Genomic DNA, 12996 nt, shown 5'->3' with positions numbered 1-12996 from the left:
GCACTGTGGAGCTCCACTGACACCCCAGGGCCTGACCCCAGCCATGCTTCTCCCTGCTTTATAACCTGCCTCTGCTCCCAGGGACCCAAGTGGAGACTTGTGTCCTGCCTTGCTCTGGGCTGAGACATGGCTCAGCTGGTGATTTTAGTGTCCATGGTGTCCTCACAGCTGACATCAGCTGGCATTGCCCTGTCACCACCACATACTGCTCTGTGGCCTCATACCCTGCATGTGGAGCAGGTTCTGTGGGGTCTGTGGGGTGACTGCCATGCCACTGTTGGCAGTGCCACACACTGCTCTGGGCTCAGCTTCACCTTCAGGTGCTGGCAGCCCAGGGAGCTGCACCAGCCTGCACCCAGCTCCCTGGGGAGACGTGGGTCCCTGCAGGGTGGGCTTTGGGCACACCCCAGCCCATGCCCCACCTGAACAAGGCATCCAACCCTTGGGAAGGGGAGGGCTCCACCGGAAGGGAAGGGTGACAGGGACATTGGAGGGAAGGGAGCGGGGGCGGGAGAGGACGTCGGCAACCTGCCTCCTTCTGCCATCCCTATAAATAGGAGGGAGCAGGAGCACCTGTGGGACTCCAGCTCTGCAGGAGAGGAGGGCAGGGAGGGACGGAGGGAGCTGCACCTTGCTGCTCTCTCCTCCCTTTGAGCTTCCTAGTGCTCTGCCTGTGTGGAGGCCTGAGGCATGGGGACCAGGGGATGGACGCTCTCCACCTTCCTGGGATGCTGCACATGGATTCTGCACGGTACGTCCTATATTTTTCTGCTAGCCCATGTGCTACCCGAGCCCTGTCAGGGTGCAGCAGGTACACTGTGAGATGCCTTTCACTCCTGGCTGTACTGGAAACTCCTCTTTCGACCAGTCCTTTCAAGTCATTGCAGCCAAAGAGCTGGAAAAGCATTTTACAGGGCAGGCATCACCCCAAGGGGCTGGCTGCAGGCGTGGAGCCGTGGGAGAGATGAGAGCCCGGCCCGGAAGCCTGCAGGCAGCTGTGTACCCCTCCAGCAAAGGAGCCAAGGGAAGCCAGCTGGCAGAGCAGGAACAAGGGATGCTCCCACCCCTCCCACATCCCAGGGAAGAGCAAATGCTGGTGCTCAATGCTGGGGCCCCTCTCACACAAACTTCCTATGAATGAGTGTGTGGGGAAGATGGTGTTTCCTGCTCCACACTGAAGAATTAAGATAAAACAGGGATTTACCCTGTTTTTAGGGTGAGAATTAGGGGTGAGTGGGCCAGACTGAACTGGGTGACTTGACTGATGTACTTTGTTTTCCCTGAGATGGGGGACAGAAGCTGCTGTGTTCCTTTGGCTGAGGGGGCTGGTACAACGAGCCTTTTCCAGCCAGGGAAGATGACACTGAAGCAGCCTGCCAGGAAAGGGAATGTGGGTCTAGCAGAGGATGGACCCCTCGAGGACTGGTCTGGCACAGGAGCTGATGTTCATTAATGACCCTGCACAAGCTATCTGGGAGCTAACGAGCTGAGCTGGCGGTGAGGTTGGAGGCACCTCTGCTGCAGGGAGATCTGGCCGCCTGTCAGGGGGAACCTGACAAACTGGAGCACCAGGATTGGGAACAGGCTGGGGCTGTCAGGCTGCGGGAAAGCCCTGCTGGATCTTGCCATCAGGGTGCCCTCCGTCTCCCCTAATTGAAGCTCCCTAAAGCCAAGCGTCAGCAGATCCACCCGGCTCCTCACGGAGCCGACGGCGGCAGCCTGGTCACCCCAGAGCCTGCGTCCCTGTCCTAAAAATAAGACCGTGTGAGACGCCACCCATGGGTGCCAGTAGGTTCTGGGAGACACGTCTGAGATGTGGGCAGGTGTCTCCTCCTTTCAGGAGAGCTCCTGGATGTGGGTTAGGATTTTGGCAGCAGGAAGAGAGAACTGTAAGCAGGGCTTGGTCCTGGGAGATTGCAAATATTCCCTGGGCAGGGAACCCCTGGTGCCTTCAGTCAGCTGGAGGCAAGAGGGATGGGGCAGGAGCAGGCAGGTGCCCAGCCCAGGAGAGTTTTATTGAACCTGCTTTAAGTGCAGCAGATCAGAATCCATCTGCAGTCAGGGAAGGCTTCCCTAAGCCTTGGCTTTTCTGTCTGACAGTGGGCTTTGGGTAAAGTTATTTAAATGTCCCTCAGACACCCGAAAGGTGAAAAAACCACAGAAGGCCCCCAGGCTGTGCAGAAGTGACTGTGCTCAGAGCTGTCCCTGCAGTGATGGAAAGAGGGCTGAGGGTTGCCCTGAGGTGGCAGAGCTGCACAGACACCCCCAGGGCTATGAACTAGACTTACTGGGCTCCAGCTCTACCCAGTGGCCGGGCATCCCATGACTAGACTGGGTTTCAGCAGCTGCTTTTGCCTCCATGCTTGCACCACTGCCTCTCCCTGACCTGTGGTGAGTTGTGTCCTGTCTCAGCTGCCAGCTGCTGATGCTGAAGACGCAAGAGGTGCTGTGCAGTGCTTTACCCAAGGCAGCCCACACTGCACTCCTTGGCTTTTAAATCAGGGCCTTGTAAGGCTATGGGATGAGGTAGAAGAGGTTTAAGAAGTGGTGGGAGCTTTATGATTCTCACAGAGAGGTGTCTGAGCCTGGCAGGCTGCCAGCTCTCACTGTAACACTCCACTTTGTGCTTCTCTGCAGGGCTCGGGGCTGTTGCTGCTGTCCCTGTCACTACCGATGGGTCCTTTACTGTGGGGACAGCTTTCCCCATGGCAACAGAGGACAAGTGGCCCCATACTACCCTCACAACAGAGATGAGCTCCACAGCAGCTGATGCTGATACCTTCCCTCCCTGGACTGAGACGGATCCAGTGACGGTGACAAGCGAACACAGCTCCTCGGTGCCAGCTTCGGTGAATGGGACCCAGGCTCCTAACACCACTCAGAGTACTGAGGGAAATTCATCTGCTCCCAATATGGCCACAACTGCTGCTGCCATCACCACACAGCACCCTGCTGTCACCCCAGAAGCAGTGCATGATGAGCTAGATGTCCCTCCTGATGTCCCTCTGGGGACCACCCCTGTCATTGAGGATGTCAAGGGCATCCCTGCAAACAGAGAAGGAGACACAGACCTCAGTACTGGCACTACCTCCCTCCCCACCACCTCTCCACTGGCAGTCACCTGGGTGCCAGAGCCAGCTGCTGGTGTCACTGTGCTGCTGAGCCAAGGGCTGACCACAGGCCAGGAAGCAGTTGAGGAAGGAGTAATCCTGCCTGAAGCTATTCAAGGTGAAGCCAGTGCCAACTCCTCAGGCTCCAGTCCTGATGCCAGGGAGCTGCTTCCAGCCCAGCAGGATGGAGCAGTGGGCGGGGTTGAGGGCATTAACCCAGAGCCAGCAGGAGAAATGGCCCCAGCTGGTGAGGAAAGTCCTTTGGCTTCAGAATCTGGAGATGCAGGAGATGCAATAAATGGTGAATTCAGCACAACCAGCCCATCCAACGTTCCTCCAGAGAGCCCAGCGATGTCAGGAGCAGTGGAAAACCCTGAGGAGTCCTCCCTCCTCCCTGGCCAGGCACTGAGCCCAGACATTTCACTGACACCATCCAACGGTGGGGATGGGGATGGGGATGGGGATGGGCAGGGAGTTCCTGGGGTGTCATCAGAGCCTTCTGGTTCAGCCTTGTCACCTGCAGCCAGCAGGGCACCAGTGGCACCTGAGGAAACAGAGGACACTGCCACCTCACTGCCAGGCCCAGAGGTTCCCACTGATGCAGAGAGTGACACAAATCTCCCCGTCTCAGCCACTGCACTGCCCTCAGGTGATGTGGGAGCTGTGGATCTGGCCAGTCCATCTCTCCAGCCTACTCCATGGCAGACCCACACTGGAGAACCGCTGCTTCCTGATGCTCTGACATCCTCCACAGACACCCCCAGTGCTCCTTGGGCTGCTTACCCAGCCCCAGAGGCTGGAGTCAGAGCCCTGCCTGACACTGATGGTGCAGCAGAGACACCAGCAAGTCCTGACCTCGCTACTGGCCCAGAAGCAGCCGTGTCTCCATCTCTTGGGGAGTCACAGCCCGCTGGGATGCTGGCTGGAGCTCCCCAGGAGGCCAATGGACTTGACACTGGCTTGAGCTCAGATTCAGATGCCCCCAGCCCAGAGCCTTTTGTACCTGATGGACTGGCATGGCCCACTGCTGGGAGCCAGGTTCAGGGAGCTCAGGGGGTAGGGGACACAGCACAGGCAGGAGGTCCAGGGGATGCCAGTCCCTATGAAGATATCCAGAGTGACATGAGTGCTCCAACCCTTCAGCCCTCAGTATTTCCTGCTGATAATGGAGAACTGCTGACTGGAGGGACAGAAGACTTGGCAAATGCTGAACTATCCCCCCCATCAGCACTTGGAGATGGAACAGGAGGAGCCCCAGCACTGGGACAAGGGTCCTTGCCTGGCTCTGCACCTCCCAGCAATGCTGGAATGAAGCCTGATCTCTCAGGAGTTGAAGGAACAGGGGACCTGCCCGGTGAATCTGCCAGTGTTCCTGGGGCTGTTTTCCCACCCCTGGGGTCTGTGGCTGGCCCTGTGTCTGAGGCAGAGACACCAGTGAGTCCTGACCTCAGTGCTGCCCAGGAAGCACCTGGGTCTCCATCTTTTGGTGGGTCTCAGCCATGGGGAAGAGCAGCTGGTGCTCCCGTGGGATCCGGCCTCCCTGGAGCCAAAGGGCCAGACACCGACTCAACTTCAGCATGGGATGCCTCCAGCTCAGCAGTCCATGGACCAGTAGGACCCCCATCACCTGGCCTTGGGGACCAGCTTGGCACAAATGTGGGGCTGCCAGCAGCAGAAGAGCAAGGAGCCAGCACAGCAGAGCCAGCAGTGGAAGGAGCAGGCAGTGGGATTGAGTCTGAGCCATCCCTGAGCTCCACTGCAGGGAATGGAATAGCAGCTGGGATGGATCAGCTGCCCAGTGCTGGTTTCCCATCCGGTATTGCCTCTCCCAGTGATGTGGTGGCACCTTCTGTGTCAAGGGGTGATGAGGCAGGACTCATGTCATCTGCAGCCCCTGGCCCTGACAGCCTGTCCCCAGCCTCTCCAGATGGTGAAACTGGCCCAGGGCTTAGTCTGGTGCAGGGAGCTGAGGGTGCAGGGGATGTGGCTCAGGCAGGAAACCCAGAGAGTGAAAATCCCAACATGGAGACAAGTTCTTCAGCTGCCAGCCCTCAGCAGGGTGAACTGCCTGGTGCAGGTTCCTCATCTGGTTCAGCCTCTCCCAGTGGTGATGTTGCATCCTCCTCTATTTCAAATCCATCCAGCCTGGGTGCACTTGAAGGAGCAGAGAGTGCTGCTGAAGGTCTTCAGCCCTCCCTGGGTGCTGGCACTGGGGTCCTTCCAGCTGCAGGAGAAGGGGCAAGTGAAAGAGCTGGTAATGGAGGGTCCACAGGCCAGTCCCAGGCTCCTACTGGAATGGGACCAGCTGGTTCAGAAACCCTTGGTGGAGAAACAGGAGGTGTGTTGCAGTCTGCATCTTCTTCCTTGTATACAGAGGGGTCTTCATTACCTGGATGGGCAGGTGAGGCTGCTGATGAAACCAGCCTTCCTGGAGCTGCTGCAGCCGGTGGTGGCTTGAACACAGGCATGGAGACTGCTGGCCCTCAAGAAGCCTCTCTGTCTGCCCCTGGCACTCAAAGTGGTTCCAATACTGAACTTCCTGATGGAAAACTGAGCGAAGTCAATGTGGTGGAGGTGCCTGGAGGAGCCTCAGTGAATGGGGGACCTTCCCCTGGTGCCAGCCTGGTCCCAGCGGCTCCAGACAACAGCGGTGTTCCCAATGGCATGACCACCTCAGTGGCTGCTTCTCTGCTTCTCCCTAGCCATGGGCTGAGCTCAGGGCTGGCACCCAATGGGGACCCTGACTCTGCACCAAGCACCCAGAGTGGGAGCAGCCCCCAGCTGCCAGGCTCACCAGGTGGGCTGTCAGAAGAAGCTGGAGGTGCTCAGTTGTGGTCTCCTGAAGATGAGGTGGCCTCAGGCATGCCGGCACCTTTGGGAGAAGCATCCCCTCATGCTCCCATATCCCCCAGTGCTGCCCCGGTGCTGCCTTCTGCTCCACAGAGAGGAAATTCTGCAGAGGGGGTGGCTGCCAGCCCTGGGCTTTCAGCACGTGAGTCGATAGTGGGGTCTTCTGCAGGGGGAAAGGGAGAGCTGGGGGCTGCTGTGCCAGAGGGGCCTGCCTTGCTCCTGCCTCCCTGCCAGCCAGGAAGCCCTGGAGCCCCCTCTGGGGATGCCAACAGCCCTGTTCCTGGAGAAGGGAGTGCTGTGCTCCATGGAACCACGACAGGGCTAGAGGATGCTACCCGTCCACTTCCCAGTGCCACTGGGTCTGGGGCACATATGGAGACTCACTCCCCACCTGGAGGGAGCCCAGGGCTCCCTGGCCTTCCTCCCACTGGGATCACTGCTGGCAGTCCCGGAGCAAAAACCCTGGGGGCAGGACCTGCTGGTGGCTCATCACCTGCTGCCCTGCAGCCGTTCCTGGGCAGGGAGCTGACCACCAGCCTGGCAAACAGAGGCCCTGCCACCTCTGGGCCAAGCCTTTCTGGAGCCTTCCTAGGCCAGGGGGGATCCCAGGGCGGGTCCCCAGCCCCTGCCAGCCCAGCTCCACCAGCCCCCCTGCCCAGGGGCAGGGAGGTGCTTCCCAGGCCAGGAGCAGCCACTGTCACCTCCCGTGCGTCGTCCCCCGTGGTTCCAGCTCCACCAGGAGTGCCAGCAGCTGCCCCAACCCTGCTGCCCAGTCCCGCAGGTACGTGATGCTCGTAGAGCAGCCTGGGTGGGACTAACACATCCCATCCTTAGGGTCATTCAGTGCCCAGAAAACAAGGGATGTATTTGAGGTCACGATCCTGGGGGTAGATGCAGCACAAGGAGCCCCTGCACATGAGCTTGCACAGTTGGCAGGCTGAGCCTGCCTTCAGTAGAGTCCCGTCAGCTGGAAAACACATCCCCTCCAAATATGCTTTTCTTTTTTTTTTTTAACAGACACAAATAGGGTGTAAAATGTAGGCTGTATAAGTCTCTAGAAAGAGCTGTGGGTGTTTAATTCTGTGCTGTCCCCTGCCACAGTCCTTGTACAATGTTCTTCCCTTCCTAATGGCAGTCATTCAGCTCAGTGTCCCAACAGGGCTGGTTGAAGCAGGGGACAATGACCACAAAGGCCATCATAGCAGGTTTAGGGCAGCTGTGTTCATGTAAGGCAGTGAAAGGAGGGGGAAACAAGCTCCTGCAAGGGAAGGTGACATGCAGAGTGTCCCTGGAGGCTTTAGGCAGTGTCCCCCCATCCTTCTGCTGTCCAGGCTCTGTCCCAGTAGAAGCAAGATAATTACAGCTCTTTAAAATTTTTGATACAGACCAAAGGCTTTGCTATAAATGTGGTTTGCTTTTATTGTTTGTTTGTTTGTTTGTTTATTTGTTTTCCAGTTCCAGCTGTGCCCCTCTATGGGTATGGAGCAAGGGAAAATGATCAGGAGTATGTGGAAAGGAAAGTGGATTTTAATTCTCCACTTTTCAAACCTGAGACTGGATTCCCATTTGGGAAAACCCTGCGCAGCTCTCTCTACGTGAGTCTACTTGGGTTTGGCTTGTTGGGCAAGTGGCCACCACCCAAAACCCTGGGAGAGACATCACGGAGCAGGTGCCTGGGATGGGACTCTTGTGGGGCCAAAGCTATTGGGATGCTGCTGTGATGTGTTTGCAGCAGGAGGTGACTTTGTGGCCATTTCAGCAGTGGTGGCTTTCCTTGGGCACTGCTCAAAATGGACTTGGAAATGGGAGGGCTGCCACTCCCATGCCAGGGAGTGCTGCTGGTCCTGATCTCACCTGATGGAGGGATCCCTCTGCTCAGTTTACAGACAATGGACAGATCATTTTCCCCGCCTCAGACAACAATGTCTTCACATACCCCAACCCTCCTCCCAGTGGCTTCAATGGCCATGAAGAGGTCCCCATGATCGCTGTATTTTGGGACAACGCTGACTTCTCCAGAGGTGTTGGCACCACCTTTTACCAGGTGAGTGAATCCACCTGGGAGCACGATTGCACAAAACACCTTTTGATCATAAACCCATCATCTATTCTGTGGATGCCTCTTGAGATGTGTAATTGATGGAGCCCCTGAATGGTTTTTCCCTTTCCTGAGCCAAATCTAAGAGCTGAAGGTTCTATGTCACCTCTTGAGCCATCCAAATCCCATCCAGTGCTTTGGTTACAGGGGTCTGAGCATGACCCCAGTCTTGGCCTGTTTTGTCCCACTGGGAGCTAACACAGACCTGTGTGTTCCCACCCCACAGGAGTTCTCCACCCTCAACAGGGCCAAGCCGCCGTTCGTCCGTGACGTGGAAGCGAAGGTCCGGCGGTACCTGAGGTCCTCCTACTCTGCAGCCTGGACCCTGAAGATCACCTGGGAGAAGGCACCTGTCTACGCAGCATGGACTGACACCCGCAAGGTAAGGGACTGATGGAACACAGGTGCTGCTGAGTTGTCAAAAAACCCCAAGACCTGCAGGCAATGACCTTCTCTGTGCCTGAAAATAAGAACCAGTTTTGTGACAAAGGCCAGTCTTGAAGCATTTTGCCAAAAAGGACTGGGCTGTGCCCATGTTTTGATGGTTTTCAGTTTTTTTGAGGGACACTTTTAGTTGGACTTCCCCTGTTCCATAAAACTTTTCTCTTTAAGGTGGTGGAGGTTTATCGCACACCAGAAATTCTGTTTTTCAAAGGCATAAAATTGGTGAATTTGAAGCTTGTCATGGAACAGTTTCAAAGTAAAACCATCACATTTTCCATGTGAAATGTGAACCAGGCCTGGCTGTGTTTGCCTTGTTTCTCTCCAGACCTCATTCTGGCCATTCCCCAGCAAGCACTGCCCCACACCCTGAATTTTAAACCCCACATCTTCACTCCCTTTCTTACCTGTCTGTAACGCTTCTCCACAGACAGTCACATACCAGGCTGTCCTGACCACTGATGGCTTCAGGTCCTACATCCTGATGCTGTACCAGGATGGAGGCATGCAGTGGGATTACACCAGGCTCACTTCCACCGATGTGCTCATCGGCTACACCAGGTACAACAGCTCAGCACCCCATCCCTGCCTCCTCTGAGCTCTGGGATGCATCCTACCCACAGCTCCCTCTGGTCACATCCTTCCCCCATGTCCCAGGGAGTGCCCTACAATGAGGACAGCCCAGGTGAGGTCTGCATGCCCATATATCCTAGCATATAGCCTCACAAACAAATTTGCCCCATTAGGGACTGGATCATGCTGCAGCATGCTGTCTTGCTGGGCTGTGCTTGTTGCAAGATCCACAAATCCCTCTGGAGTCCTGGGCCCCCAGCATCCTGGTTTGGGTGGAAGGAGTGGGAAATAGGGGATGTTTGCTGAACTTTGCACCAGCCGAGGGAAGGGATTTCCGTGCTTGGCCGGAGCAGTTGTTTCCTGCCTCCTCGCATTACGTCTTGCCCTGTACACGCTGTCTCCAGGGTTTTCTCATTAGCTGCTTGCTGCAGCTGGGTAAGGAAAAGGTGGCCCAGATGGGAAGCGTGGCCGGCACAGGCGTGTGTGTGTGCCTGTGCATGACCACTCGTGGGTTTCTGCTCCAAATCGCCTGGCAAAATGCTGGAAACCTTGGAAGCTGCTTGTGGGGGTCTTCAGATGTCGGTGGTCTCAGCGCCTGAGGCAGCAGGAGTGTTTGCAGCACCTAGAAAGAACTATACCTATATACCGTACCCTATATAGAGGAGGAAGCAGGCTGGGGCACATCACGCCTCTGCCCTCCTGTCCCAAGAGCTGCCATGTGGGTGCTGAAATTCCACTGGCATGGGATCAGGATGGCTGAAGGGCAGGCTGGGGCTGGGGCTGGGATAATCCCACCCAGGAAGAGCAACCCTTGATTTTTCCTCTTTCTTCTTCACTCAGTGGGGATGGCTTTTACTACAACGATGACCTGACTAAGAGACCTCCAGCTGCTAAATATCGCCCTGACCAGTTCAGGGGCTACAACACAGGTAATGCCACAGAGCTGGGGTGGGTTCAGAAGGAGGGGAATATTCCTAGGGAATGAAATCCAGCCTGCCACTGTGGCAAGGCTGTCACTGAGTTCTCAAGACCAGGCTCTCCCCCTCAAGCACATTTCCCCTGGGTAGCAGCTATGCCCTAAGGCTGAAACATTCCATGGTCACTTTTTGTGCCAATGGCTCTGTCCCAAGGCTTTTTTCTTTGACAAGAGGCTCTTCCCGTTTCCCTTCTATTGAGTAGCTGTTGAACATGGGGTCCCATGGCTGGAGGTTGATGTGGGCTTAGCTTCCAGCATCAGCACCATATGACTCTCACCTTGAGACAAAACAGCCCCTGCGGTCCCCTCGGCCAAAGGTGACAGCTCATGGTTTCTCTCCCTGCTCAGACCTCCGTGGGCTGTGGATCTACAAGCTGGAGAGCCGTGTGGGCAACAACTACCGGCTGAAGTGCCTGGCGTGGACAGGGCAGCAGCAGGAACCCAGGGCATGGAGCCAGGGCCTGCCCACCTGCCCCTGCTCCCTGCAGCAAGGGCAGCAGGACCCACGCTTCAAGAGCAGCCGTGGAGGCAAGTGGACTTGCTGCTTCCTCACCCTTCTCATCCCCAAGCTGTCATTCCCTGCCTTCCCTGCGAGGGTAGCTGGGGTCCCAGCTGACAGGGTGGGCAGGTGACCCTAAGAAGGCGAGGGGGACTGGCCTACCCTTCAGACACAGGAAAAAAGAGGTTTGAGGGCTGACCTCCTCTTGCCTTATTAGACAGCCAGAGTTGGTCTGACCTGCATGGGGATGCTGGGGACCAGGGTGTCACCCTGGGGGACCACTTGGGTGGTCTCCATCAGTTCCTCCAAACCCCTATAGCACCGTGGCTGATGTGGTGGGAGTGGTGGATAACGAGGAGCCAGCTCTGGCCCAATCCTTGCCCCGAGGCAGGTGTGCTAGCTGGGCAGAGCTGTCTGAGGCTCACTGTTGCCCCATTTCAGGCAGGTGGGGTGCCCATGTCTCCATGCTGCACTCAGCCTCCCCCAACCAGCACGGTGCCGGCGTTCGCTGCCTGTATGACAGCCAGGACCAGCTCATCGAGGGGCGGCAGGAGAGGTACTGGAGGTCCTCCAGGCAGGCGTCACCCTACCGTGGTAAGCACAGCCGGCCTTGGCATCCCCTGGCTGAGGCTGGCATTGTTGTAGCCTGTAAATTTTAATTTTAATCTCTGTGCCAACCTGTTTCCTGACATGCTGTTTCCCTTGGAGGGAGTGTGGAGCTTCCAAAAGCTGAGGAAAGCCTCGCCTGGAACTGGTCCATCTCCCTCCTCTTCCCTTCAGCCCCTTACTCTCCTTTTTGCCTCCAGACCAGGAGCTGAAGCTGTACGACTGGTGCTGTAATCGGGCGGGCAGTGCCCACCTCTGTGCCCGCTACAGTGAGAAGAGGCCGAAGATTGGCTGTGATGGATACCAGTCACCCAGCACGGGTGGGTTTGCAGCTCATGTGCACTGGGACGATGCTGTCTTGGTGCCCAGGGCTGGCAGGGGAGTGAGAATGTCCCAGCCTCCCTGTGGTTAAGGCAGCAAGAGACCTGAGCAGATGGGGGAAGGGTTTTGGGGTGCCCATGTGCAGGTTGTGCCATACCCTGGGCTGTGCAGGGTTGTGGGAGCATCTCCCTCAGCACATAACCACCACCTAGTCTGGAGGGAATGGTGCTGTGAGGTGAGGAGGACACAGCAAATGTGGTTATGGTGTAAGCTGATATGGGGCTTTCTTGCAACCCTCAACAGATTCCTCGGAGGAGGCAGAGAATGACTCAGATGAGCAGATAGGTGAGCAGGATTGTGGGGTCTCCTTTCTCTCTGTCCCTGTGCCCCTGCAGGAAAACACCCTGGGGCTCCCAGCTTGCCCCACAGGGAGAAGGTGGCTGAGCAAATCTCATTTCTTCTTTGCAGATGGAGAGGACAAGTAACTGTGAGGTTGCACACCTGCAGCATGTTCCGGGCCGTGGCTGATCCTCCAAGTGCTTTGATCTGCTCTTCCCCAGTGTTCCCCCACATAACCCATCACCCCTGCCCACCAGGCAGGGCAGCTCACTTGGCCAGTGCCTGCAGTTGCCTGCCCTGGCACAAGCTCACATTTCTAACCCAGGCTTCTCCCAAGGATTCAGTTGCTTTAGTTGCCCTTTCCCAGCTGCAGCTGGGGGGCAGAACTGGAGGGGAGGTGGGCAGGTACCTGCCACTGCACATACCACCCTTGTTCTTCCTACATCCCATTGTGCTCCCATGCTGCAGGGTGAGGCTGGACCCCTGGCACACAGGGAAAGGGTTAAACACCACACAGGGGTTGACTGTGGCCAAGCCCTTAAATACCAGGGTGCACCAGGCTTGTCCTGTGAGCCAGTCCTGTCTTGTCCCCCACTTGTGTTTCACAGCCATCCCTGGGCCCTGTATGCAGGAGAAGGGACAATTCTCCAGATCAAGCCAGGACCAGATCAGTGTCTGCTGGGTGTGTGAGGGCAAAATGCAACCCCATGATCAGAAATGTTGGAAGAAAAGTAATTTTTTGTGTGTAAGAGAGCATCTTCATTTCTTAAAAAAATTAAATCATTGTCAAATCTCATTTGTTCAATAAGACCTTGAAAGAGTTTGAGCATCACTGATCCTGCAGTAGCCATGTCCTTTGCCAAACTGGAGTGGGAAGCTCTGACAGGGCAGGCTTGGAGCAGCAGGATGACAGGATATTTCTGTTCTTAGCTTTAGTGCTGGAGATACAGCTAAGCCAGGGCTTAGTGAATGGGGTGGGAGTTGGGGGTCTGATGGGGTCTGATATACCCTCCTTGGATCAGCAACTCCCAATCACCAGGGCTGAAGGGTTGTGGCATGTTTATGGGGACCAAAGCCTAACCTGTGTGATCTGAGCCACTGTAAGCAGGGTCCATGAAAGGAGTGTGAGGAGACTTGCAGGTGTGTAGGGAAAATGAGGGGATGAAGGCATAGAAAATTTACA

General features: G+C 56.4%; 1 protein-coding gene across 2 annotated transcripts; it reads left to right on the top strand.

Annotated features, from left to right (window-relative positions):
• The first annotated feature begins 573 nt into the window (after positions 1–573).
• Positions 574–12609, top strand: LOC106628277 (mucin-4-like). 2 transcript variants are annotated; one of them, XM_088061050.1, is made up of 12 exons: positions 574–751; positions 2638–6102; positions 7416–7555; positions 7840–8004; positions 8285–8440; positions 8930–9060; positions 9913–10001; positions 10397–10580; positions 10993–11141; positions 11354–11473; positions 11778–11819; positions 11943–12609. In XM_088061050.1, exons 1-12 carry the CDS (start codon positions 691–693, stop codon positions 11957–11959), a joined length of 4719 nt encoding a protein of 1572 aa, XP_087917176.1. In that variant the 5' UTR covers positions 574–690; the 3' UTR covers positions 11960–12609. The 2 variants fall into 2 exon arrangements, with proteins under 2 accessions (XP_087917176.1, XP_087917177.1); XM_088061051.1 differs by lacking the exons at positions 574–751; positions 2638–6102 and adding an exon at positions 6119–6741.
• The last annotated feature ends 387 nt before the right edge of the window (positions 12610–12996 follow it).

The sequence above is a fragment of the Pseudopodoces humilis genome, chromosome 11, assembly GCF_049639895.1.
Source record: "Pseudopodoces humilis isolate 2021_Gansu_Grassland_sample_001 chromosome 11, ASM4963989v1, whole genome shotgun sequence".
In the NCBI taxonomy this organism is placed as follows: Eukaryota; Metazoa; Chordata; class Aves; order Passeriformes; family Paridae; genus Pseudopodoces; species Pseudopodoces humilis.
This window is presented reverse-complemented; position numbering and strand designations above follow the sequence as displayed.